Source organism: Hippichthys cyanospilos, chromosome 16, assembly GCF_059441005.1.
Source record: "Hippichthys cyanospilos isolate Australia breed blue-spotted pipefish chromosome 16, RoL_Hcya_1.0, whole genome shotgun sequence".
Lineage (NCBI taxonomy): Eukaryota > Metazoa > Chordata > Actinopteri > Syngnathiformes > Syngnathidae > Hippichthys > Hippichthys cyanospilos.
The window spans coordinates 10,776,811-10,804,459 of NC_142384.1; the positions used below are offsets into that span (position 1 = coordinate 10,776,811).

The 27,649-nt window shown below is 44.6% G+C and overlaps 1 protein-coding gene across 1 annotated transcript in view; it reads right to left on the bottom strand.

Moving 5' to 3' along the window:
- The window catches only part of znf385c (zinc finger protein 385C), a 105,968-nt gene that overhangs the window by 59,028 nt on the left and 19,291 nt on the right, over positions 1 to 27,649 (bottom strand). Inside the window, exon 3 of the mRNA XM_088437311.1 lies at positions 2,533 to 2,823. Coding sequence (XP_088293437.1) covers positions 2,533 to 2,821 — 289 coding nt within the window. The 5' untranslated portion in view covers positions 2,822 to 2,823. The remainder of the gene's footprint in view (positions 1 to 2,532; positions 2,824 to 27,649) is intronic.

Here is a 27,649-nt window from a genome sequence, read left to right on the forward strand (position 1 = left end):
AATAGGACTAATTACATGCGCTGTGTTTATATCAAAACACGTTATCAGGAAATTGAGCCAAGCCTTATTGGGGCATGTTGTTCAGTGAAAAAGGGGTTTTGTATTAACTTGATAGATGTGAGTAAACGCTAGCAGAAATCTTCAAGGATGAAACAGCCAATGGACAAAATGTGGCATTATATTACCTGAGAGGCGAAACTCAGGGCAACAAAAAATAGCTTTAATAAGAGACTCAGACAATGTGACATTTTGGTCAACTCCCACCTTCTGCTGGCTGCAATTTAATCAATTCAACATAAAATTTTCTGTCCCCGATTCTCCTTTTCCACTTTTGTTCAGAAACACAAAGAAAGCTATTCACTAGCATCCAAATGACCAGATTACAAAAATGTACACAAGACTAGAGAGAGACCAATCTCTTTTGTTCAGAGCTGAGACGATACAGAAAATTGAGACAAGTCGACATTTGCAGCAGATGTTCATTTTCGGTAAAAAGGACAATAATTGGAGCAAAAAAAAAAAAGAACTCCAATTCCTAATGGTTGAAATGTCACAAAAAAACATGTCTATTCAACAACTTTACTGTACAGTGTTCCTTTCCCACTCCGGACTTTTTGCCATTTCCAGTGCCAAATTGCAAATCATATTAGCCTGCGGATTAGTTTGCGTTTACCTAACTTTGTTACATCACTACTTGGTCTTACATGGCGTTCACAACGAATGTTTAAGATGACTGGAGGTGGAATGACAACGGGCACTTTCATCACCCATGTGTCTCCGCGGGTCTGACTTCTGCGCATGTCCAGCCAGAAGGAATAGAAGGAATAAGGGGGGTTAAAGAATGAAAAAAAAAAAAAAAAGAAAGAGAGCCCAGACCTACTGTCAGCTCAGTGAAGCAGAGCAGGAAGCCAATGCACGCTGGCGTAGTCAAAGAAACACACATTTTAAAGAAGAATCCTCATTATGGGGATGGAATTTATGAATCTATAAACACATTTGTGAGTATGTGGGCTGACACAAACACTTATTTACTTACTTTTGCACAGAGGACTTCTAAAAATATCTTAAACACACACACACAAATGAAAGCAGAGGGGCAGAGGAGCTGAGGACACAGCAGGGCGGCATGCAGCCTGGGGGAGTCAGCAGAAGGTGAGTGGAGATAAGGCTGTGCGATTGTGACTGCGTGTCAGAGAGAATCTGCACACGGCATCAGTTCAGCACAGCTACATCGCACCACATGCACATTTGCATCACCTGCAGCACTGCTGCCCCCAACGGAACGCTCGGACGAAGTCAGACCACGTCAATCCGCTCTTTTAATATTTCATAGCAAAAGACGAGAGAATGTGTGGTTTACGGCGATCGGTCAAGGTTTGCTACCATAATCCGTGCACACACAATGGTAAATACGCAAAAGGGGGCTGGCGGTTTAGAGTCACCCCCGTAGTTTGTGTACCTGGTTCTAATTTGGAAGTGAATTGATAGAAAACAAAGGATTTTCCCATTTTCGCAATTTAGTCATCAATCATCTGTCCGGTACGCAGGTTTCAAAAGTGGAAGCAGGAAGCGCTTCAGGTCAAGGTTCTTTCTGCGATTGGCCAAAACCATTATGAAAATCTTGTTTCTTATGGCTTTTAGTGATTTTTTTTTTTTTTTTTTTTGTGGGGGTAATGATAATGCCTACCAAATTAAATTATGTCGAAAAGGCGTACCAGGGTTAATTTTAGTGTTTGAAGAATCCTTTGAAATAGACAAATTCTCATTAAATTTGCCTTTTTCATCATTTTTTATGGTGAGTCATTAAAATTGAAGCACAGTTGGAGAAAATCTGAAAAAAAAAGTTTGTTTTTAAAGGAGAGAAATAGTCAAAAGTACCATAACGTGGCCACTACTAAACAGAATGGCTGACTTCCTGTTTTAAGCATATCTTGTTGAAACTTTTCTGAGTGTCTACTCATTATTAACATGACAGCCAAATTTAATGTTGTGAACAAAAATGTCAGATTAATATTCGAGACATCCTGATGAGTGCTACCAAGCCATTTCAAGAGGGGTTCAGACCTGCAAATTTTACCAGCAATTTGCCAGATTAACCCCTTGGTCAGTATTTAGTCCAATCATTTGATTTTTACATCAAATACATTTCATATCAAAGGGAAATCATTGAAAGAAGACACTAGGGAGCTGAAATTTCACCCAGATGGTGACAACAGGCCAAAGTCCAACATGACACAACCACATAGTTATAATACCACCAGGAGTGTGCCATCGCATGGCTAAAACACTGCAAGAATGATGTGGAAGAAAATGACCCAAAATGGTCAAAATACTTAACAAGGGTTAAAATGGTTATGTTGCAGTAAAACAACCACTGAATATTGGCTTCACTCGATTTGCCTACGTAAAGAATGTACGCGCCTCAGGCAAACACAATCCAATTTCACTTCAATTGGCCCTGCAAGCCCTTCATCATTAAACTTTCAAAATAATATTTTGTCATGACCAAAAAAAAACAGGTGGACACCTCACCATTGTTGTTTGCCTTCTTGCTTCCATGGCTGTTCTGCTTGAGCCTCCTCTGGTGCGACTTGCCGTTATAGTGTATCTGCGCCTGTGCCGGTGAATTGAGCTGGATGTTGCAAACTTCGCACATGGTGTAGCTACGCTGTTTGCGTTCCTTCTTGGGCTTGTGAGCGCGCCCTAGTGGCGGCGGCCTGTCCGCCGCCATTGCCTTGCCGCAGTCCTCGGCATCCTTGTGCGCATCGGATCCATCCGTCTTGGAGCTCGGCAGCGCTGATTGGGTGATGTAGTGCTTCATACCTAGGCAGAAAAGGCAAAATATGGCAATTAGAACACCAGATGGCACTTATATCCCCCCCATTCAAAGCATGCAGCGATACAGTTTTCCACAAGGGTACCCCGCTACTTAAAGCAAATAATTATACAAGTATTACTTTTATATTAATGAATTTAACCCCCCAAAATTGTTTTCTTCTAACATTACTGTTTTTCTGAAATGAAGTTATCTAAGAAAATATTTTAACTTCAATATGCACAAAAACTAATGAATTTTTTTGTATTAACATTACAGTGAATGTTACTTAATCCGCTAGATGGCGCTAACTTTCGCCCCATTCAAAGCATGCTGCAAAACGTCACACCTTTTATTGTTTTCTGCAAAGATGCGATTGACATGATGATGCTGAGTTAAAAAAAAAACAGTATTTTCTGAGTTAAAATAAAATCATAATTTCATGAGAACTAAGTCTAAAAATACACTGGCTTATTACAAAAATAATCAGATTTAGTATGACAGTAAATTCTTATTTTTTGATCCCTTTATTACTTTCTTGCACCGCATATTTTCCTGCTTTAAATTTTGACTTTCCTGACCTAATATAATGTTCTAAGTATCTCCCCTTTAAAAAAAAACAAAGGCTTTTTATCTTAAAGATTGACTTTTTTTTTGCAGTAAACAAAATTAAAAGATCATGCTGGTTTTCAGTTTGTATGTTGTCCGACAAAAAAGCATAAAATAAGCATTCTGTGACACAACTTTCTCCTCTAATGTATTCCTCTACAAAGTGCACTTATTCAATAATAAAAGTAAGTAATAATTCATATGATAAGTATATTTGCGGATGTATATTAACTCGTTTAAAAGGGAAGCAAGCATGGATGGCTTGATCATATTTTAACAGTCAACATGATATTGAATCCCGGTGTGAAAAGCTGATCTCCAAGCTGAAATAGCTCCGATTCCTCAAGCTTGTGCTTGTGCGACCTGATCCTTGTTCCCGACCAGGAGGCATGAGCAAACACACAACAAGAAAAACAAACATGATGGACAGCATTGAGTGGCAGTGCACTCGGAATGCGCCACAAGGGGGAGACAGAGAACTTCTTTGCAACTGAGGTCTGATGTGATCCCCTCTTCATCCTTGGAAAAATTGGGCACAACTCATACGTGAATTGGGACTAAGGGTTTATTAGCAACCTCTACCGGAGTAAAACAGTGATTAAATGAGCTTAATTCATTTTCTATTTATTTTTTGTATTTATAATTTTTATTGATTTGATTTGTTATTTTTTTCGATTTTTCTATTTATAGTTTGTAATGAACTAGAAAAAGAAATCACAGTATCATGAGAATAAAAAAGAAAAGGTCGTTAATTTGCCCCAGCAGAAGTTCGCCGGCCGGAGACTAGAATCTCCAAGTAAAAAAAAAAAAAAAAAGATTTTTTTTTCCCACAAGTAGTCACTGTCACTACAAATAAATAAAGGGAGAAAGGCTGGCTTGGCAAACCAGGGGAAAAAAAAGGTCCCTGAAAGACACCCGCTTCTGCATTTCTAAGTTATTTGCGTAAATACCACAACCACACAAACACACACACACTGAAAAAGACATTACGGCAAGCAGCGTCCATAAAAAAAAAAAAAAAAAAAAAAAACACTATTCATGTTGCCAATGTGGGAGCACTCAAGAGGCCTCATCAGATGTTTTGTGCAAAAACTGCACTTTGGCAGCCAATGAAAAACATCTCTGTGCTCTTCAAACCCGCAAACCTACGCACACACCCGACGGGCAACTCGGTGACATGCCCCGAAATTAGAGCAATTATCGGGAGGCGCACCCTAAGAGGTCCACCAACTGTTGTCAATGATTGAGCAATGTTGCACAAAAAAATGAAAAAAAAAAATAAATAAATAAATATATATATATATATATATATATATATATATATATATATATATATATATATATATATATATATATATATATATATATATATATATATATATATATATATATATATATATATATATATGATATGGTGTCTACGGCAAACATACCCAAAAATACACCAGATACTTCCTTCATCCAAGAGCTCCTTGCAGCTGTGACCACAAGCCCACCTTGAAGGACCAACACCACCCATGGACATGGGGTCGCCGGAATCACTTCAATTTCAACACATAAACAGCTTTTTTTTTTTTTTTTAATTGGATTGGATCATCTCCAGAATGATCTGAACTGCTTTCAGGCCAATGTGTTTTTTCAGTCACATTTACCCATTTTTAACTAAATAAATTAGAAAGGAAACATTTATAGAAAACGTCAAAAGACATGATCTCTCAAATATTCGGGTTTTTCATCAAATAAAAACCTTGTTCCTGTCTGAGTGTATGCTGAGTTACTGGGTGTCTATTGAAATGTTTTCTTTTTAAACACTGGTCGGCGTCAATGTAGAAACACTTGACTTGACAAAAAGTTGGAAACTACTGAATTAAGGCTGTACGTTATTACCCCGACCTCAACCGTGCCTCGTAAAGCACCCTCGCTTTCATAATTGGCTGACCACCACCACACCCCTTCTTCCAGTACGCCCCGTATTCATTTTTCAACCGCCCCGCCAAAAAATAAAACCATCCAGTTCTCTCGTTCGTCAAACATTCTTGTGCCCTTACTAAAGTTAGTAGGAAAACAGAGCATGTTCACATGGAACCACAAACGCCGCCTGGGGAACTGCCCATGAGGTGTAACCACAAATATCCAGGGAGGGGTTCCATCCAACACTGGATATACTTAGAAAGGGGCAAATCCCCAGAATGGCCGCGCAGAAGTGTATTTTCGATTTTTCGAGTCCATACAAAGGCTGATTGCACAAGCACCTGACACAACCGGTCACGTCCAAACAAGACCCTTAAACAAGATGCTTAAACCAATTATTATTCATCCCCGGCAACGAGCTAGCCGGAATGCCGGCGGTTTGCAAAGTCACGCCAGTGTTGGGGCTTTTTTTGGCGTACGCTTGAAGTATTCCCTTCCAGACGCAGCATGAAGGACATCTGCCCCCGATGGCGTCAACACGAAGAAGCCTGAGGTGCATTCGCAGTAATGCGGACTGACAAGCGCGGGCCTACCATTAACTTTTATTTTATAGCCCGTTTCTCTAAACATACCAAAGCCATTTCCTTTCAGCAGTCAAGCGACAACATGACGTCCTTAGATGATTGCAGGTCAATAAATCCAACATGCCACCACGAATCACAGAAATCAGAGTGTTTCCTGTTGGGATTCACGCACACGGGGAAGTCAGAGGGACACCCGAGACCACAGTGTGGACACGATCATCTTCAACGGCCCACTAGAGATAGGTGGCCAGGTTTTTGCAAAATACTCTAAACTTGAAGTGATGTTTGTATTTGATCCTGAATCTGAAACTTGAAATTGAATTTGAAATTTGAATTCAAGCTAAACTGATGTTGAAATTCCGAACAGGTCAAAAATGGAGAAATGGAAAATGATCTTAGCTGAAAAAGCATCAGTAGTGCAATGGAGCAGCGGGCAGATGTCCGATACCCAGTGATTTTTTTTTTGAAGGCAGGTGCCTTGCTCAAGTCTTTAAAATCTAACTTGGGACCCCTCGCTTTGCGCTCGCACACTCCACCACTCGACCACGGCTGCTCTGGGCTTGCTGACACTGTAAAACTCCATTTTATTGGCACCTAGTGGTCTTGGTGGCACAACTGTCCCAATAAAAAGGAGATATAGAGGGATGGCTAAATGCTGCTTCAGCACTCAGTATAGGTGTAATTCCACGGTGTGTGTGTGTGTGTGTGTGTGTGTGTGTGTGTGTGTGTGTGTGTGTGTGCGTGTAGTGAGGGGTGGGGGGGCAGTCAAAGTATTATTATCCCGGGATTAGCGATAGTGTCCATGTTGGCATGTGATCTGCCCTTTGCTATAATCTATCCGCGCATCCGTCATTCCCAGCGCCAACACTTGTTATTCATGTTGCCAAGCTACTCCACAAACAAGGACCAATAAAATAATTAGCAAAGGGGATGGAGGGGGTGTGTGGGGGTCACTAAAGATTCTCAGTTGTCCCAGATGTTTACATAAAGTTGTGAAGTTTTAACAAGACTATTTTTGTCTATGATGGCTACAAAATCATGCATATTAGGTTTTGAAGCGTAGAAGTTGTGTGTTGTGTTGTGTGTTTTTTGTCGTCTACGGAGTCCTTGACATAGAGTTTATTGAAGAATTTTCTTTGATAATCGCAAAAATGACATAATTTAATCAGGCCTTATAACAGAATTTATTGTTCAAAGGTTATGCGCATAAGTGAATGACGATAACTCATTCACTGCCATTGATGGCTATAGACGTCAAAGATCTTTTTTTTAATGGGCGGTAGTGAATGAGTTGACAGAATCTGCGTCTTCAACAAACTTGACCAACAAAGTTCTCCTAGTTATCGCGGACATTTCAGTCTTCAAGGAACTAAACATTTTAGTAAAAATCAAAGTTTGATTCTTTATCGAAAAACACATTATGATAGCAGAATTTAGTGTTCAACAAACCAGATTTTTTTGTAATCAATCGTACCTCTCATAAACTTGAGTTGTTGTTGTGTTTTCAATTATTTGTTACATTCACCAAAGTGTCTAAATTGTCTTCTGTCGACTCACTCTTCATATTTAAATTTGATTTCACAAAATGAAACACCTACATTTCCTCAAATCAAAGTAGTTTGGATGTGACTCAAGAAGGTTTGTTAAAGGATGAATAGAAAATATGTTAGTAGAAGGACACAGAGAGTAGGAAACAAAGAAGCTTTTGAAAAAAAAAATGAATATGGCTTATCCTCCGCACATATTTCCAGTATAAAAGTGAAAAAAAAAATATTCAAATCAGGTCGAGGCTTGTGTGTGAGCCTCCCTCTATGCCATCGACTTTGCAATCAGAGTAGACCTGCACGCCGCAGAGCCTGGAGGAGAAAGCGGAGGATGGAAATGAATAAGTGCAAAAAGAAATTACAACATTTTTTGATGGTAAAATGTGATGAATAGTCATAAATCACACATGCATAATGTCATAACTCTGCTTGCAGATATGCGCTATCTGGGTCAGGAACAGCATCTCGCTAGTCACCCTGGGTCGCTTAGTGATGGATGAACTGCAGTTACACACACATGCACACGCACACATACTTGTTTTTGTTACATTGATGGGACACAAGACCAGACCCCCCTTTGTGGGAACCCACCTTTCTGAAGGCTCTACAGCCCTGAAAAAAATCAGGCAACATCCTAAAATCGGGGGAAAAATTATCATCACTTCAAATTCCCATTTAGGCAAAGTTTGAGGAATTGACCTGAGTACAGACTGCCATGTGGGGACATGTTTGGTTTTCATCACTTCTGGGGTTAGTATCTATACACACCGTCTGGCTTTTCTGGCTTTGTGGGTTTCCCTTACACACTACCTGGTTTTTCTGCCATCCTGGGTACCACTGACACACGGTTTGGTTTTAGAACCTTCCTGGGTACCCCTCACACACGGTTTGGTTTTAGAACCTTCCTGGGTACCCTTCCATAGTCCTTTACACAAATGTCAGACAACTCGTATTATCACTACTTTGTGGAGCCATTCCACATTTGTCACTCCAAAACAGTAATGTGAAACAACTGGCAGACTCATGTTAGTATTCTGTATATGGGGAATTGTTTTACAGGTTTTTTTTTTCATGAGAATAACCAGTATTATATTGAATCTGCTCAGACTGAAGGCATCACACAATACTGCAAAGCCACTTGACGAATTTGTCAAGGGGACACAGGCATTTATTCTTTTCCCTTCTGAACTTTTAAATTGTTCGATACAGCACAAGCATGTTAGATTTTGTAGGTTTTGAAAACACTGTTTTGTGGTTTTTGAGTGCTAAGTGTTATTTTTCAAGGCACTTATCACAATCACTGTTCCGTGGGACAGTGTAATGAAGGTCATCATGTGTTTATCGATGTCCAGGATCTCCTTCTTTACCCAATGCCTCTTTGACAGGGTTCCAACCTTTAAAAAAAGAAAAGAAAAATATAACAAATCAAAAACACTTAAAAAAACAATCTTTAGCACAATTCATTCAAGACCGTTTCACAGTGCATTTAGTTCAGCATCGTCAACTAACCCATTCATTGATGTGCTGTCGCAGTGCAACTTCATCCTGCCTTTCCACCACATACAGTATACAGTATCTGTGCACAAAGTGATTGGTGCATTGGTCTGCCCACGTAACATGGTCTACTGTGATGCACTTGTAATATATGCCAGTCAGCCTTGTTACAATGTTTACAAAAATCTCTCTTGCGTTTGTAGCGACACAACATAAATCACCTTTTCATACTTTTACAACTTCTGGCCCTCATAATAAAAAGATTTGAGAAAATAGGTGAAGCCAATTAATATAGGTTATACCAAATGACTCGCTCTTGACTGGATTGCACTCTCCTCAATGACATTTGAGTAATACATTGCCTACTGAAAATCACCAAAGTTGGAAATGGTGACAAAGATAACCCTGACGCAGCCTAAAGTCTCCGTATGAGATAGCATAAGTGATTGGTAGATTCTGAGCCCATTATCAATTAAGAGAAGAGGCTATTTATGATATCAGTTTTGTACGTCAAAGACGAAAAAGACTGTTAGCTACCATTTATGGGAGCAGTTTGAAATATTTTACGGGGTCCCCACAAACATAGTAAAACAAGCACCAAGTGTGCTTACCACATGGACATAATACCTGACTGGACCCCACAAAACCAGAAAGATCGGAGTAATTGTCAAAGCAGACACACTGCTTTATAGACATAAGACTGAGTTGACCAAAAGGCTCAACTGGACCCTACAATACATAACAATCTGAGTAAACCCTATATCAGACTGAAAACTTGATTGACTATCACAAGGGAGCACAACATACTTTCCAAGACTTGTGTAATCTGCAGAGGTCTATGAGACAGACACGTCAACTGCTTAAGACCAGTCAGGTTGAGCCGATGGGATGCGTACCTTTAACTCTAAGCTTGCAGATCTCTGAAAAGGCTGCTGTGCAGCCCTGGTCATCGCCGGCTCTGCAGATTCGATCATAGTCGATTGTCCTTCATCCTAAACATGTTGAACGTTGATATAATTTATAAAGTAATAGGACATAAATCACCTTTTCATATTTTTATGACTTTTGGCCCTTATACAATAAACATTTTAGAAATTATGCGAATCCACTTCATCGAGTTTGTTCCAAATGACTTGCGCTTGACAGTATTGTGCTGTTCTGTGTGACATTTGAGCCCTATGTTGCCTACAGAAAACCACCAAGAGTGGAAATGGTGCACACGATAGCCAGACACAGCCTAAAGTCTCCGTATATGACGCCTTGAGTGGCTGGTAGATTCTGAGCCCATTATCAATTACGAGAAGACACAATTTCTTATTGCAGTTTTGTCCGTCATAGATGAAAATCACTGTTAACTACCATTTATGGGAACTATTTAAAATATTTTACGGGGTCCCCACAAACACAGTAAAACAAGCAACAAGTGCTGACTGGACCCCACAAAACCAGAATGGTTGTAGTAAGTGTCAAAACAGACACACTGTTTTACAGAGATAAGACTGAGTTGACCAAAATGCTCAACTGGACCCCACAATACACAACAACCTGAGTAAATCCTATATCAGACTGAAAACTTGATGGACTATCACGAGGGAGCACAACATACTTTCCAAGACTTGTGTAATTTGCAGAGGTCTATGAGACAGAAACGCCAACAGCTTAAGGCCAGTCAGGTTGAGCCAATGGGATACGTACCTCTATCTCTGAGTTTGTAGATCGCTGAGAAGGCTGCTGTGCGGGCCTGGTCATAACCGGCTCCGCCCTTTCGGTCAGTCAATTGTGATTGTCCTTCATCCTAAACATGTTGAACATTGATATAATTAACAATCTAATAGGACATAAATCACCTTTTCATACTTTTTGACTTTTGGCCCTTATACAATAACCATTTCAGAAATTATGTGAATCCAATTTATAGAGCTTATTCCAAAATGACTTGCCCTTGACAGTATTGTGCTGTTCTGAATGACATTTGAGTCCTACGTTGCCTACAGACAACCACCAAGAGTGGAAATGGTGCACAAGATAGACAGACACAGCCTAAAGTCTCCATATGTGACGCCTTGAGTGGCTGGTAGATTCTGAGCCCATTATCAGTTACGAGAAGATACAATTTCTGATTGCAGTTTTGTCCGTCATAGATGAAAATCACTGTTATCGACCATTTATGGGAACTATTTAAAATATTTTACGGGGTCCCCACAAACACAGTAAAACAAGCAACAAGTGCTGACTGGACCCCACAAAACCAGAAAGATCGGAGTAAGTGTCAAAGCAGACACACTGTTTTACAGACATAAGACTGAGTTGACCAAGTTGCTTAACTGGACCCCACAATACTCAACAATCTGAGTAAACCCTATATCAGACTGAACGCTTTATTGACTATTACGAGGGAACACAACATACTTTCCAAGACTTGTGTAATCTGCAGAGGTCTATGAGACGGCAACGCCAACAGCTTAAGACCAGTCAGGTTGAGCCAATGGGATACGTACCTCTGCCTCTGAGTTTGTAGATCATTGAGAAGGCTGCTGTGCGGCCCTGGTCATCACTGGCTCTGCAGATTTGGTCACAGTCGATTGTCCTTCATCCTAAAAATGTTGAACATTGATATAAATTATGAAGTAATATTACATAAATCACCTTTTGATACTTTTATGACTTTTGGCCCTCATACGATATACATTCTACTCAATAGAGCTGACATTTGAGTCCTATGTTGCCAACAGAAAACCACCGAAGTGGGAAACGGTGCACAAGATAGCCTGACGCAGCCTAAAGTCTCCGTATGTGACGCCTCGAGTGACTGGTAGAATCTGAGCCCATTATCAATTACGAGAAGACACAATTTCTGATTGTAGTTTTGTCCATCAAAGATGAAAAACACTGTTAACTACCATTTATAGGAACAATTTAAAATATGTTACGGGGTCCCCACAAACACAGTAAAACAAGCAACAAGTGTGTGTATCACATGGACATAATACTTGACTGCACCCCACAAAACCAGAAAGATCAGAGTAATTGTCAAAGCAGACACACTGTTTTAAACACATAAGACTGAGTTGACCAGTATGCTTGGCTGGACCCCACAACACAAAACAACAGTTATATATGTAACAGTGGTTATATCCGGATGACTGCCAGAGGCGGTGATAAAAGCACGGAATAAGCCTTCGCACAAGCGCAAGATGAGAATGTATACCATCAAAAACCTCATGTATAGGACACCAGGGACATATATAAGGCAGCGTCACCCGTTAGTCTGTCCTTCAGAACAGACTTGCGCAAACAACGTGAGGACAAGGAATTCGAATGACAAGTAACTCTAGTGGTCATTCGGGGATCATAGAACCACTATTAAACACGTAACTGCCGTTCTATATCACCCCAGAGGCGGTGGTAAAACCTAGGAATGACGTATAACAGCGAAGTCACGAGGAGACCACGCTATTCACCTCAACCTTACATAGATGCCCCCAAGGAGCCCAGGAGCATATACAGTACATAGAATGGGGGGCTGCAACATCCACATAGTAGAACCTGGCAAAAGTGTCAGGTGACGACAAGGAAGCAGCAGCACAAACATTCTCAAAGGGAACCCCTTTCAGTCGAGCTCAAGAAGTCAAGACACTCCTAGTAGAATGGGCTGCAGACACTCGAAGGTAAGGGGTGTTCCAAATCCCCGCAAGCATGCGTGATCACGTTAACGATCCAGTGAGACAAACATAAGGACATAAGGAAGCAGTGCCCGCACAGGGCACAAGAAGCCGGCGGAGGTCCCAGCGTCCCCAGGCGGGGGCACGAAACTAATAATACGCAAAAGGTTTGTTGAGATAGGTAGAGGGTTGCACCTTCAGAACAAAAGCGCTTTCTGCTACAGAGTGACCGCACCTCCATCAGGGTGCCTGTTGACGCAGGAAGGGATGACAGGACAGGGCATGCAATTGCAACTCATTTGGCCTAGACAACAACGAGCAAAAACGCAGTCTTCAGAGAAACCCACTTGAAGGCACCTCACACAGGGGTTCAAAAGGAGGCTGGCACAAGAAATTAAGCACTACGCACAGGTTCCAGGCACCGGTGCATGGCACACTGTAGGGTCGGAGACACCAGGCCCCTTTCATGAAGAAGAAACAAGCGAGTGGCGCCCTATCAGGTCGCCATCAACCGCCGCGTAGTGGGCCGCATTGGCAGCGACATACACCTTCAACATGGAAGGTGAGCGACCCTTATAGAGGAAGCCACTGGGTCCGTGGCAAGCGTCATCCACTACGACACAAAGAACTCCCATCTGTTGTTAGACAACAACCGCGTGGAAGGAGCCCTGCCGTTGACAATAATGCACCTGACTGAATCAGAGCAGCAGCTCATCAATGGGTCAGGCCCCTCAGAGGCCACACACACACACAGGCGAAGTCAATGAGGGTGGGGATGCCACACGGGCTGGAACCTGCCAAGGGTCAGCAAAACACAGGCTGTGGAGCAGAGGGAACCATGTCCGTGTCGGCCAAAACGGCCATCAGCTACAGGGTGTGGCCCTCCTGATGGACCCTCTGAAGCACCGTCCAGATCAGGGGAAGGGGGGGGGCGGGGCGTATGGGAGACAAAACGGCCATGAGTGCGCCAGGGCATCCTGCCCCAGTGGACTGCTGACCTCCATCAGAGAGAACCAAAGGGGACAGTGAGTCCACTCTAGTGTGGCAAAGAGGTCGACCTCCACTTGGCCGAAACGAGCTCATATACAAGCACAATCTCCGGCTGTAGACGCCACTCCCCTGGCGCTGAAACCCCACGAGACGAGTCCGCTACCTGGTTCAGGACACCCGGAAGGTAGGCAGCCTGCAGACTGAGCTGATGGGTGGCAGCAATTAAAGAAGGGCTCCAGCGACCAACAACAGCCTGATGGACCTGGTACCCCCCCGATGATTGATGTGGAAAACTGTCGAGGTATTGTCTGACCGCACAAGGACGTGCCGACCCCGAAGTAATGGCAGGAAGGGGATGAAGGCCAGCTGCATGGCTCGAAGTACCAGGACATTGATGTGGTCTGCGGTATCCGCCGACGACCAATGCTCCTGAGCGAGCCTGTGCTGCCAAACAGCACCTCAGCCAGAGAGACGGCATCGCTGGATACCACTTGCCGGCGAGACAGCACCACTCCCAGCCGAACGCCAGCAGCCACAAAAGCACATAGGTGCCACAAGGCCAATGCGAGAAGACAGCGACAAGACACCTGTAGGCATCGGTGCCGATGTCTCTTGGCATCCAAGTGAAAGCCACTCAACCATATGTAGGGACTAAGGTATAGGAGCCTCAGAGGAACCACCGCAATGAGGGTAGTCAACTTGCCTAGCAGGAGTAAAAAAAATTCCAAAAGGAAAGCGCGTGTTAAGGCGAAAACCCCCAGGACACACAAAATGTCATTCGCTCGCTGAAGTGAAGGGCGGGGGCCAGCATGGCCATGGAGTCCAGCAACCCCCTAACGAAGGTGTTCTGTTGTGACAGAACCAAAGACGACTTCACCCTAATCCCTAACCGAGAGATGTGACGAAGCAGCACGGTAGTTAGTATCCTGACCACCTGAGCATGAGACAGCGCGAAGATCAGTCCAGGTACGGGAGAATTTTCCTACCTCTCGCCTGCAGGGGAGCAAGGGCCGCCTTCACGAAGTGAGTGAACACCCTTGGTGAGAGTGAGTGGCCGAACGAAAGCACCTGGAACTGCCAGTGGGCGCCCCTGAAAGCAAAGCGCAGAAAACGTCTTCTGATGAAGCGCGATGGAGACAGGAAAGTGAGCGTCTGTAAGATTGACTGATGTGAACCATTCGCCAAGACTGACAAACCGCAATACGTCAGACGTTGTAAGCATGCAAAACGGCACTCTCTTGAGGTAACGTTTGAGCCTTCTCAAGTCCAAAATCGGGTGAAAACAACTTGTCTTCTATGGGACAAGGAAGGGGAATAAAAACCCCTGATGAGGCTTAGAAAGAAAACAGGCTCCATGGCCCCTTTGGCCAGGAGAGTAGTAAGCTCCTGATCGAGGGCCAAGGCCTTTGCCGGGGTCAGCGATAAAGGTCTCCCGGACCCAACTTTGTATGGAGGGCAGGCGTCAAAACTGCAATTTATATCCCCGGGACAGAGTGGAAAACACTCAGGGGTCTGTCTGCAAAGCAGCCCACAGCCTGAGCTGCTGAGGGGAAATACACCAGACGGCCGGCCCCAACACCTCAGTCCCGTAACCCACGGGTTTGCGGGGCCTTGGGGGAAGGGGGGTGGCTGGGGAGCAACCGCCTGGGGTCTACCGTCAGGCCTCCGACGACCAGAGCGAAATCCACCGGTGGGACAAACTCCACTCACAGCAGGCACACGCGCCAAAGAGCGAGTGTCCACAGCAGCATACCATCTGGGGATACACAAGCAACTGGGAACCCCATACATTTGGCTACGCAATGAAACACGGTAATGAGGCACATAGGCAGGAAACCGAGGAGGACCATAAATGGCCGAAGCTCTGTCGTGGTCGGAGAGCTGCACACGTACCTAACTGACCCTGAGCGACCGTTCCAGTGTCTCCACTGCACCAGAACCGCAAAATGTTCCAGGAATGACAGTAAAGTCCCGCAGAGTACGCTGAGGACTTAGTCAAGGAGGACTGAGTCAACCACAAAAGGCAGTGTGAACGCACCAAGTAGGACATTGCCCGCCCATGGTCCCTTGTCATAAGGGCAAAAGCATGTACACATGCCTCGCCAAATAACAAAACCGACTCAGTATCTCCTTTCCGCCATGGCAGTGAACAACAGATGCGAGACAGTGTTGCCAATTTCGAGGCGAGCGCACACAAGCATTATAGGCCCTTGCAACGAGGTCATCCTCCATGTGACATTGTATATTAGCACAACTCCGCGTAATCCCAGCGAGCTCGTCAGGTGACATGAGCCAAGGAAGCAACATCTTCCTCCACAACCGGCATGTAGTCTAACCCAATGTTAGCAGCATCCTGCAACGCCGGCAATGTACGCCCCTCAGAGGTAAGGCGGGCAAAGACACTCGTATCGGCCCAACAGGACTGCGAGAGATCTAAATAATGCCCACTCTGTGGGACAATTAAGGCCACAGATGGGTGGCCACGCCAGGAAAAGGGATTTCTCCAGGGAGACTGGTGACAAGGAATGTCCACCTTAAACTCCGGCAAAGCAGTGCGCAAAAGGGACATAAGTGAATCCACATCACCAAATACGGTGAGCGACAAGCCCCTCTCAGAAGGAGGCGAACAAACAGCAGAGTCCCTAGAATCGAAGACTCACGGAAGCATGAGTCTGAAGCAGACAGAGATATAGCATCAACATTCTTGTAAAGATCCGGTGCAACAGCGCCTTGAAAAGAGGACAGCTCACCGGAAGCCAAGGCACTCGGGCTGGAGGCGCTCCTGCACAGTGCAGGTATCACTTTCAATTGGGAACGCAAATAAGCAATCTCATCCTCAAAGGATAACCTCGCTTAGAGGTAGAAGCAGGCGGAGCTAGATTGGCAGAGCCTCGTCAGCCAAAGGGTGGCAAGGAGACTGCCAACTCAACAGGCGCAGCCACGGAAGTAGCCTTGTTTGAGTCCAAAGAACTGGTCACATCATCCACAGCCAAAGTCACTTGCGGCAAAGAAGCTGTGTCAACATGCGCCGAGTCACAGCAACGTAAACAGCGGCCACCCTGTGAGTCCGCCAGCACAACATGACAGCCACAACTGGAGCACAGCACAGAGCCCTCCATACGACCGTGAAAAGTGCAACAAAAGCTGTCAAGGCAAAAGCTGGTGCAGGACTCAACCGCTGCGAGCCAGACAAGCAAGAGACACGGGGCCGAGAGCAGATGTGCCGCCAATTGGTGAGAGGAACACCCCACAAAAACAGCAACCGGTACGTAACGCAGAGTAACCGCGGATGATGGACAATAGCAACCAGCCAAGATCATGTGCGAAGCGCAAGCAACGCGGCCAGGACCGATAACAGACGCATTCGCGACACCAAAAGCTGGCGGGTGATCAGGCACACAAAGAACCGTGGAAATTTCACAGCCAAGCAAAAACAAAACACAACTTTATGGCGAGCATGCAACGACGCAACTCACCCCGTGAAGCAAAGCCACAGCAAACGTTGCTTAAGTAATAATGGTAGATAAACCATTTCCACTCTTCGAGGATAAACCAACACAACCATCGCATACACCGGAGGGCAAAGAGTAAACAGCAACCCCGACTGACACAGTCAATGGGCGACACACGACGATAGGAAATAAACCGCAAAAGGTGCTGTACTCATATGGCATGCAAACCAACGAGCGAGAAGGTTCTGAGAGACGGACTACTGGGTGACGCGGCCTTTTATTTATATATATAAAATATATATATATATATATATATATATATATATATATATATATATATATATATATATATATATATATATATATATATATATATATATATATATATATATATATATATATACGTCCCCGTTGTCATATACATGATGTTTTTGATGGTATGCGTTTTGCGCTTGCGCGAAGGTTTATTCTGTGTTTGTAGCACCGCCTTTGGCGTCTGGAGGGGAGGAATAGAACAACCCGAGTGAACCAGATACCAGACTGAAAGCTTTAGTGACTATTACGAGGGAACCCAACATACTTTCCAAGAGTTGTGTAATCTGCAGAGGTCTATGAGACGGCTACGCCAACTCCTTAAGACCAGTCAGGTTGAGCCGATGGGACACGTACCTTTATCTCTAAGTTTGCAGATCTCTGAATAGGCTGCTGTGCAGCCCTGGTCATCGCCGGCTCCGCCGATTCGGTCACAGTCGATTGTCCATCCTAAACATGATGAAAATTGATATAATTTATAAAGTAATAAGACATAAATCACCTTTTCATATCGAGCTTGTTCCAAATGACTCGCTCTTGACAGTGTTGTGCTGTTCCAAATGATGTTTGAGTCCTACGTCCACTGAAGTGGGAAACGTTGCACAAGATAGCCTGACGCCAGCCTAAAGTCTCCGTATGTGACGCCTTGAGTGGCTGGTAGATTCTGAGCCCATTATCAATTACAAGAAGACACAATTTCTGATTGTAGTTTTGTACATCAAAGATGAAAAACACTGATAACTACCATTTATGGGAACAATTTAAAATATTTTACGGGGTCCCCACAAACACAGTAAAACAAGCAACAAGTGCGTGTATCACATGGACATAATACCTGACTGGACCCCACAAAACCAGAAAGATCGGAGTAAGTGTCAAAGCAGACACACTGTTTTACAGGCATAAGACTGAGTTGACCAAAATTCTTAACTGGACCCCACAATACACAACAATCTGAGTAAACCCTACAAATGGTAAATGGACTTTAACTTATATAGCGCTTTTCTACCTTGGGTACTCAAAGCGCTTTACACTAACTAGTCATTAACCCACTGATGATGCAGCATCAGGAGCAACTGAGGGTTCAGTGTTTTGCTCAAGGACACTTCGACGTGGTCTTGGCGGTCGGGGGAATCGAACCCACAGCCTCTTAGCTGGGAGATAACCACTCTACCACCAAGCCATACAGCCCTATATCAGACTGAAAGTTTTTTTGACTATTACGAGGGAACACAACATACTTTCCAAGACTTGAGTAATCTGCAGAAGTCTACTGTATGAGACGGCTACGCCAACAGCTTAAGACCAGTCAGGTTGCGCCGATGGGATACGTACCTCTAGCTCTGAGTTAGTAGATCGCTGAGAAGGCTGCTGTTCGGCCCTGGTCATCCCCGGCTCTGCCAATTCGGTCACAGTCGATTGTCCTCCATCCTAAACATGTTGAAAATTGGTATGTTTAAAGTTATGACATAAATCACCTTTTCATACTTCTATGACTTTTGGCCCTTATACTATAGACATTTGAGAAACTATGTGAATCCACTAAATACAGGTTATGGTGAAATGGTAAATGGACTTTCACTTATATAGCGCTTTTCTACCTTAGGTACTTAAAGCGCTTTACACTAATTAGTCTTTTACCTACTGATGACAGAATCAGGAGCAACTGGGGGTTCAGTGTCTTGCACAAGGACACTTAGACATGGTCTTGATGGTCGGGGGATCGAATCCACGGCCTTTCGGCTGGGAGACGACCACTCTACCACCAAGCCATGCCGCCCCATGCCCACGCCCGTTATGCCAATGACTCGCTCTTGACATTATCCTGCTTTTCTGAATGACATTTGAGTCGTACATTGTCTAAAGAAAACCACATGTTGGGCAATGGTGCGCAAGACTACTTGACACAGACTAAAGCAGGCATGTCCAAAACCAGTCCTCGAGGGACACCTATCCTGCATATTTTTGATGTTTCCGTCATCCAATGCAGCTGATTCGAATGATCAGGTTTGTTGTCAGGCTTTCGCTGAGCTAGCTGATGAGCTGAGCATTTGAATCAGGTGTGTTAGGAGGACAGAAATATCCAAAACATGCCGGATAGGCAGTCCTCTAGGACTGGGTTTGGACATGCCTGGTCTAAAGTCTCTGCATGAGATGGCTTGAGTGGCTATTATATTCCTAGACCATAATCAACTACGGGAGAGACGATTTTGTGGTTGTCTCATCTGATTTGTGGCCACATGTTTTGAACATTCATGTTCAACTATGAAAGAGCTCGGCAGCAACTTTTCGTGAAGTAGCATGTGAAAAGGAAGTATGTATTTTATTTTGTTGATGTTAAACTATTCTGAAAGATATGAGCTGTTTCATTTGTTATTGCAGCAGTCTATGGGAAAACTGTAGTTTATTGCAGCCTGCTCAATAAAAATAAATCATTTTGAAAATGGAAAGTTAATATTCACAGTAATTTTTTATTTTGAAAATGTTGCTAAAATCTTATCTAGATCAGGGGTGTCCAAACTCTGTCCTTGAGAGCCGCTGTCCTGTATGTTTTGCAGGTTTTTTTCACTGACACATTAGATTGAAATGATCAGGATCATCATCAGGCTTCTGCTGAGCTTGCTGATGACCTGATTATTTGAATCAGGTGTGTCAGGGAAGAAACCAGTCCTTGAGGACCTGATTAAGACACCCCTGCTATAGATCATATTGTATTAATGGGAACATTTAAGATATGGAATAAGAGGATTGACATATGAATGGATAAGATGTTACCTAAATGACAGAAAACAGTATGTATTGCTTAATAATGATATTAGCTCATTTAAAGATGGCACTTGGGGTTGCTCAAGGCTCCGTACTTGGTCCTATATTAGTTATATTATATATGTTAATGACATGTGTGGCATTATGAATAATTTTAAGAAAGTAGTATTTGCCGATGCAACGTCTTGTTATGAATCTTGAAAGACTTCAGACTAATGTGGAAGAGGAATTAAATATACTGAAAAACTGGTTTGACACAAACAAATGATCTCTGAACTTAAACAAAACCAAGTTTATCATCTTTGGTTCTAGAAAAATTAAGTAGAAGGGCAAAATCACAAATGGACTCAATTGCAACAGAAAAAGTAAACAAAAGTTGTCTGAGTTTTAATAAACACCACACTAAGTTGAAAACCACATATTGAATATGTTAAAAGGAACATGTCTAAAATTATAGGTGTTCTTTACAAAAGCAACAGTAGTAGCTTGCTGAGTAAGCAAATGTGGATGAGTGAGCCAGGTGGAAAAGCAACATGTCAAAACTACCCTCTAAACTACAAACAACAAAATTAGAGCTTTTACTTTCCCAGACAGCAAACAGACATTTACAATATTTTGATTTCGAAAAAGACAACACGTGTCAAATAAATATCTCACTCAATGATACCCCTTCTGACTTTTACAAAACATCTCCCCTTATTTTTTAAGAGCACAAGCTAATTAGTCCTATGATGAAAACCGGACATTTGCACAAATTTTGAAAACAAGCACGGACGCACCGGGCAAGATGCAAAAAGTGGACAAAACGAGGACGTTCAGTCACAGTCAATTTTATCACATTCAGCAGTTTAGCATCACTTGCGCTAGCCGCTGCTAACACCATTGACAACACAGCCAAAATCGAACTCCCAAACGTCAACTTTCTCTGTTTAAACGACATCCAAATTACACATCGTCTGTCGAAAACTAACATCTTAGCTGCTTTGCTGTAAACGAATTTACTCGTTACCTTAATCTCGTCCGAATCACGATGGTGTCTACATCTGATAATATGATCACATTCGCTTCATACTGTCTGTGGTTGAAGGCATTTCGCGCGCTCTCTATAGTTTCCGGTCACGTGCAAGAGTGCGGTCACAGCATTCATGCCATGATTGTTGACATGACTGTTGACACATTTGAATTTAATTAGATACAGCGCTTGACAATATATAGAGAATCGAAAGTGACAAAAATAAATAAATAAACAAAAGGTTGAAAAAATAAGTTTCACTCAATGAAAAAAATGTTTCACTGAATGTATTGTTGATTATTTAAATTAGTAATGTGTATATATATATATATATATATATATATATATATATATATATATATATATATATATATATATATATATATATATATATGCAGGTTTCCTGTGTGCATGTAATCAAAGCTAGTAAGTAGGTTTAAAAGACTTGGCTTGAATGAGACATCTGAACCTCTCAGGTTTCTGTCTCGATAGCAATATGGCCACTGCACATGTGCAGTTGTGTTGCTCTCATTGTAGCTCTTTCACCCAATTGTAATCCATCCTTTTGAATCATCCATCCATCCATCCATCTTCTACCGGGTCGGGTCGCGGGGGCAGCAGCTTGAGCAAGGAAGCCCAGACTTCCCTCTCCCCGGCCACTTCATCCAGCTCTTCCGGAAGGATCCCCAGGCGCTCCCAGGCCAGCTGAGTGACATAGTCTCTCCAGCGTGTCCTGGGTCTTCCCCGGGGCCTCCTTCCAGTGGGACATGCCCGAAACACCTCACCTCACCGGGGAGGTGTCTGGGGGGCATCCAAACCAGATGCTCAAACCACCTCAGCTGGCTCCTCTCAATGCGGAGGAGCAACGGCTCGACGCTGAGCCCCTCCTGGATGACCGAGCTTCTCACCCTATCTCTAAGGGAGAGCCCGGACACCCTACGGAGGAAACTCATTTCGGCCGCTTGGATCCGGGATCTTGTTCTTTCGGTCAGAAACCACAGCTTGTGGCCATAGGTGAGGGCAGAAATGTAGATCGAGTGGTAAACACTAACTTCACTACGACAGACCGATGCAGAGCTCGCATGACAGCAGACGCCGCACCGATCCATCTGTCGATCTCACGCTCCATCCTACCCTTACTCGTGAACAAGACCCCGAGATACTTGAACTCCTCCACTTGGGGCAGGACCTCATCCCCGACCCGGAGAGGGCATTCCACGCTTTTCCGACTGAGGACCATGGTCTCAGATTTGGAGGTGCTGATTTTCATCCAAGCAGCTTCACACTCGGCTGCGAACCGCTCCAGTGAGAGTTGGAGGTCACGGCCTGAAGAAGCCAACAGCACCACATCATCCACAAAAAGCAAAGATGCAATGTTGAGGCTCCCAAACCGGACCCCCTCAATGCTTTGGCTGCGCCAAACAATTCTGTCCATAAAGATAATGAACAGAATTGGTGACAAAGGGCAGCCTTGACGGAGTCCAACCCTCACTGTAAACAAATTCAACTTAATGCCGGACGTTGGCAGTAAGTCGGACATCGGTCGTACAGGGACCGAACAGCCCGTATCAGGGCATCCGGTACCCCATACTCCCGAAACTACCCCCACAGAGATCCCCGAGGGACATGGTTGAACACCTTCTCCAAGTCCACAAAGCACATGTAGTCTGGTTGAGCGAACTCCCATGCACCCTCGAGGACCCTGCCGAGGGTGTAGAGCTGGTCCACTGTTCCACGTCCAGGACAAAAACCACACTCCTCCTCCTGAATCTGAGACTCGACCTCCCAACGAACCCTCCTCTCCAGCACCCCTGAATAGACCTTACTGGGGAGGCTGAGGAGTGTGATTCCCCTGTAGTTCGAACACACCCTCCGGTCCCCCTTCTTATAAAGGGGGACCACCACCCCAGTTTGCCAATCCAGGGGCACTGTCCCCGACGTCCACGCGATGTTGCAGAGGCGTGTCAGCCAAGACAGCCCTACAACATCCAGAGCCTTCAGGAACTCTGGGCGGATCTCATCCACCCCCGGGGCCTTGCCACCAAGGAGTTTTTTGACCACCTCAGTGACTTCAGCCCCAGAGATGGGAGAGCGCACCTCGATGCCCAAAGACTCTGCTTCCTCAAGGAAAGACATGTCGGTGGGATTGAGGAGGTCTTCGAAGTATTCTGCCCACCGATTCAAAACTTCCCGAGTTGAGGTGAGCAGTTCCCCGTCTCCACTGTACACAGTGTCAATGATGCACTGCTTCCCTCCTCTGAGACGCCGGATGGTGGACTAGAATTTCTTTGAAGCCATCCAGAAGTCGCTTTCCATGGCCTCACCGAATTCCTCCCACACACGAGTTTTTGCCGTGGCGACCGCCGAAGCCACACTTCGCTTGGCCAGTCGTTACCTGTCAGCTGCCTCTGGAGTCCCACAGGCCAAAAAGGCCTGATAGGACTCCTTCTTGAGCTTGATGGCATCCCTTACCGATGGTGTCCACCAGCGGGTTCAGGGATTGTCGCCACAACAGGCACCGACCACCTTACGGCCACAGCTCCTGATCCGCCGCCATGACAATGGAGGCGCGAAACATGGTCCACTCGGACTCAATGTCCCCCGCCTCCCCCGGGACATGGGAGAAATTCTGCCGGAGGTGAGAGTTGAAACTCCTTCTGACAGGAGACTCTGCCAGACGTTCCCAGCAGACCCTCATACGTTTGGGCCTGCCAGGTCTGGCCGGCATCCTTCCCCACCATCGAAGCCAACACGCCACCAGGTGGTGATCAGTTGACAGCTCCGCCCCTCCCTTCACCCGAGTGTCCAAAACATGCGGCCGCAAATCCGATGATACAACTACAAAGTCGATCATCGAACTGCGGCCTAGGGTGTCCTGGTGCCAAGTGCACATATGGACACCCCTATGTTTGAACATGGTGTTCAATATGGACAATCCGTGACGGGCACAGAAGTCCAATAACAACGCACCGCTCAGGTTCAGATCGGGGGGGGGCGTTCCTCCCAATCACGCCCCTCCAGGTCTCACTGTCATTGCCCACGTGAGCATTGAAGTCCCCCAGAAGAACAAGGGGGTCTCTGGAGGGAGCACTCTCCAGCACACCCTCCAAGGACTCCAAAAAGGGTGGGTACTCTGAATTGCTGTTTGGTGCATAGGCACAAACAACAGTCAGGACTCATCCCCCCACCCGAAAGCGGAGGGAGGCTACCCTCTCCTCCACTGGGATAAACCGCAATGTACAGGTGCTGAGCTGGGGGGCAACAAAAATGCCCACACCAGCTCTGCGCCTCTCACCGCGGGCAACTCCAGAGTGGAAGAGAGTCCAACTTCTCCCGAAAGGACTGGTACCAGAGCCCAAGCTGTGTGTGGAGGTGAATCCGACTATATCTAGTCGAAACTTCTCAGCCTCGCACAGCAGCTCAGGCTCCTTCCCCGCCAGAGAGGGGACTTTCCATGTCCCAAGAGCTAGCTTCTGTAGCCGGGGATCAGTGCGCCAAGGTCCCTGCCTTTGGCCTCCGCCCAGCTCTCTTTGCACCCGACCTCTATGGCCCCTCACACAGGTGGTGAGCCCATGTGAGGGGGGACCACGTCATCCCTTCGGGCTGAGCCCGGCCGGGCCCCATGGGTGCAGGTCCGGCCACCAGACGCTTGCCAACGAGCCCCACCTCCAGGCCTGGCTCCAGAGGGGGGCCCCGGTGACCCGCATCCAGGCGAGGGAAACTTAAATCCATTTATCCTTTTCTTCATATGGGGTTTGTGAGCCGTGTGTAGTCTGGAACCTCACCTAGGACCTGTTTGCCATGGGTGACCCTACCAGGGGCCTGAAGCCCCCGACAACTTAGCTCCTAGGATCATTGGAACTCGCAAACCCCTCCACAGCATTAAGGTGATGGCAGAAAATACGGTAGTTTATTTTTATCCTCGTATACTCGACCACATGATTTACTGGACTAAATAACAACAACAAAAAAACACTTCCTTGTCTGTAAGCTTGTGACTGTTGGAGCTTGACACCTGTGACATAAAACATACTGTATAGTCAAAATAGGTTTGAGAGAATGACTGCTCCTTTAAGTGCAAGTTACAACAGATCACGCTACAAGCTCTGATCCTTGACAGTCAGAGTCTTTTGTGTTTTTCTGGTTCCTCTCCCCATTCCTACCTGATTCAAATGATTAGCTCTTCAAGCTAGGCCTGCAGAAGCTTATATTATTGTAATTATTTGAATCAATATGTTTGGAAGGGAACTATCGAAAACGTACAGGATACCAACCCTCGAGGACTGGACTTTGACATCCATGCAATAGACAGTGTTTTTTATTTTTTTTTAAAAAAACATTATTTGACTGATTTCAGTGTGTGGCATTGTAATACAACATACCTGTGTTGTTTCTTGTTGTGGTTTATCTTCCTGGACCTAATTCAAAAAAGAAAACATGTTTTATTTGAAGGGTCTCCTACATTTATTGATAATACTTTTTGTTCAAAATAGATCAGATGACTTATTAAAGAAGATACTCACATACTGGATTTTACTTAAAAAAAAAAATACCTTACAATACAGCCCAATTGATAAATCTACACGTGCTTTTCTACAAATTTCAATCTAAGTAAATTTCAACCACCCACATCAATACTTTTTTCATCTTTTGCATTAACCCTTTCACTCCCATTCTGACAATCCATCCCGCAGCTTTTCAAAAAAGTGGCAGTGGGTATAAGAATGGAAGCTGATACACAGGGCAGGAACACGCGGACAGCAGGATCAAGCTAACGAGAGGGGCTGACGCAAGGAAGATCAGAACTGAAAGGCAAAACAAACCCAAAAATCCACAACTAAACTTGCCTCAACAAAAGAAAACCCAGGCAGAACGTGACGATATATTTGTTTTACCCTAGATTACACTGATTACAAAATATTGTAGGTGTTAGGTGATAATTTTCCCTTCTCTGGCATGTCCCCGGGGACGACCCAGGACATGCTGGAGGGACTATGTCGCTTGGCTGGCCTGGGAGCGCCTGGGTATTCTTCTAGAGGAGCTAGCTGGATGAAGTGGCCGGGGAGAGGGAAGTCTGGGCTTCCTGTCTTAAGATGCTGCCCTCGCGACCCGACCCCGGAACACAGCAGTAGAAGATGGATGGATGGATGGATGGATAGTATCGTGTTGTGTATGCTATCGTCTATGGGATATATAGTCCCAGTGGTATTTCTTGGTGTAAACGGAAGTGTTTTTTTTTTTTTAATTAATTTTGCAAGTTATCCTAGAGTCTAGGATAACTTGTCTAGGACCTAGAATTATAAACAAGTAATATATGCCATAAGTTAAAAAAAAGAAAAAAAGAATCGGTCGTGAAAGGGTTAAAAAAAGGCCTGTGCTAGGGGTGATTTTAGCTGTGTCATGGGGCTGTTATGGCCTCACATATTATGAAACGCTATCCTAATCATGGAATCAGTATCTCTATTCTCCGAACATGGCAGAGAAAAAGAGTCTGCACTTATCGATTGCAAAGTCTTTTATGACCCAGTAAATTATACCCTTATAATAATTATATGAGCAAAATTTGAAAAACTTACCTCCATTAATCCTTCACCGGACTTCATGCGTCTTTGAAGGTATTTCTGGTGATGCTGAAACGATGAATTCTCCATCGAAATCTTTCCAATTGTTTTTCTTCATTGCGAAGTCAATCAGCCATGAAGAAGTGTCATGGGGTTGGGGAATCAAAAGCAACAGTTTGCAGAGGTGGAATGGCCCCTCCCCTTGCCAATTTCGTATCGCTCCAACTTATTCAGTATTGTGCACTTGTCACTTTGCAATTTCAGCTGCTTTTAAGCACACTGTGGTCAATTTGCATCAACATTTACAGCACAAAAGTTATTATCGTTAAAACACAAGTACACCCCTCCCAAAAAAAGTAAATATTCTTAAAGCACCATAATGCTCAAGCTACTGTGTGACATGGAATTTAAATGAAACATAATGACTGTGTTTTGTAACTGATATAAATTGTTTCAAGGTTGGGTTCATAGAAAGTTGGGCGGCAGCCAAGGGCGGGGACCTTGGCGCACCGATCCCTGGCTAAAGAAGCTAGCTCCTGGGACAAGAAATGTCACTTCTCTGACACGGAAGGAGTCTGGGCTAGTCTACGAGTCTGAGAAGTCCCAACTAGATACAGTCAGACGTGCCTCCACACACAGCTTGGGCTCTAGTACTAGTTTTCTCAAAAGGGTTTGGATTCTCTTCACTGGAGTTGGCCATAGGGAGAGGCACAGAGCAGGAGTGGGCATACTTATTGTCCCACGGCTCTGCGCCTGTACATTGGTTTCTACCCCGGAAGACGAGAGGGTAGCCTCCTTCGGGTGGGGGATGCATTCTGACTGCCTGCGCACCAAACAGCAGCTTAACTTGAGCTACCCACCCTTTCTGGAGTCCTTGAAGGGTGTGCTGGGTAGCGCATTCTCTGGGGACTCACTTGTTCTGCATGGGGACTTCAAT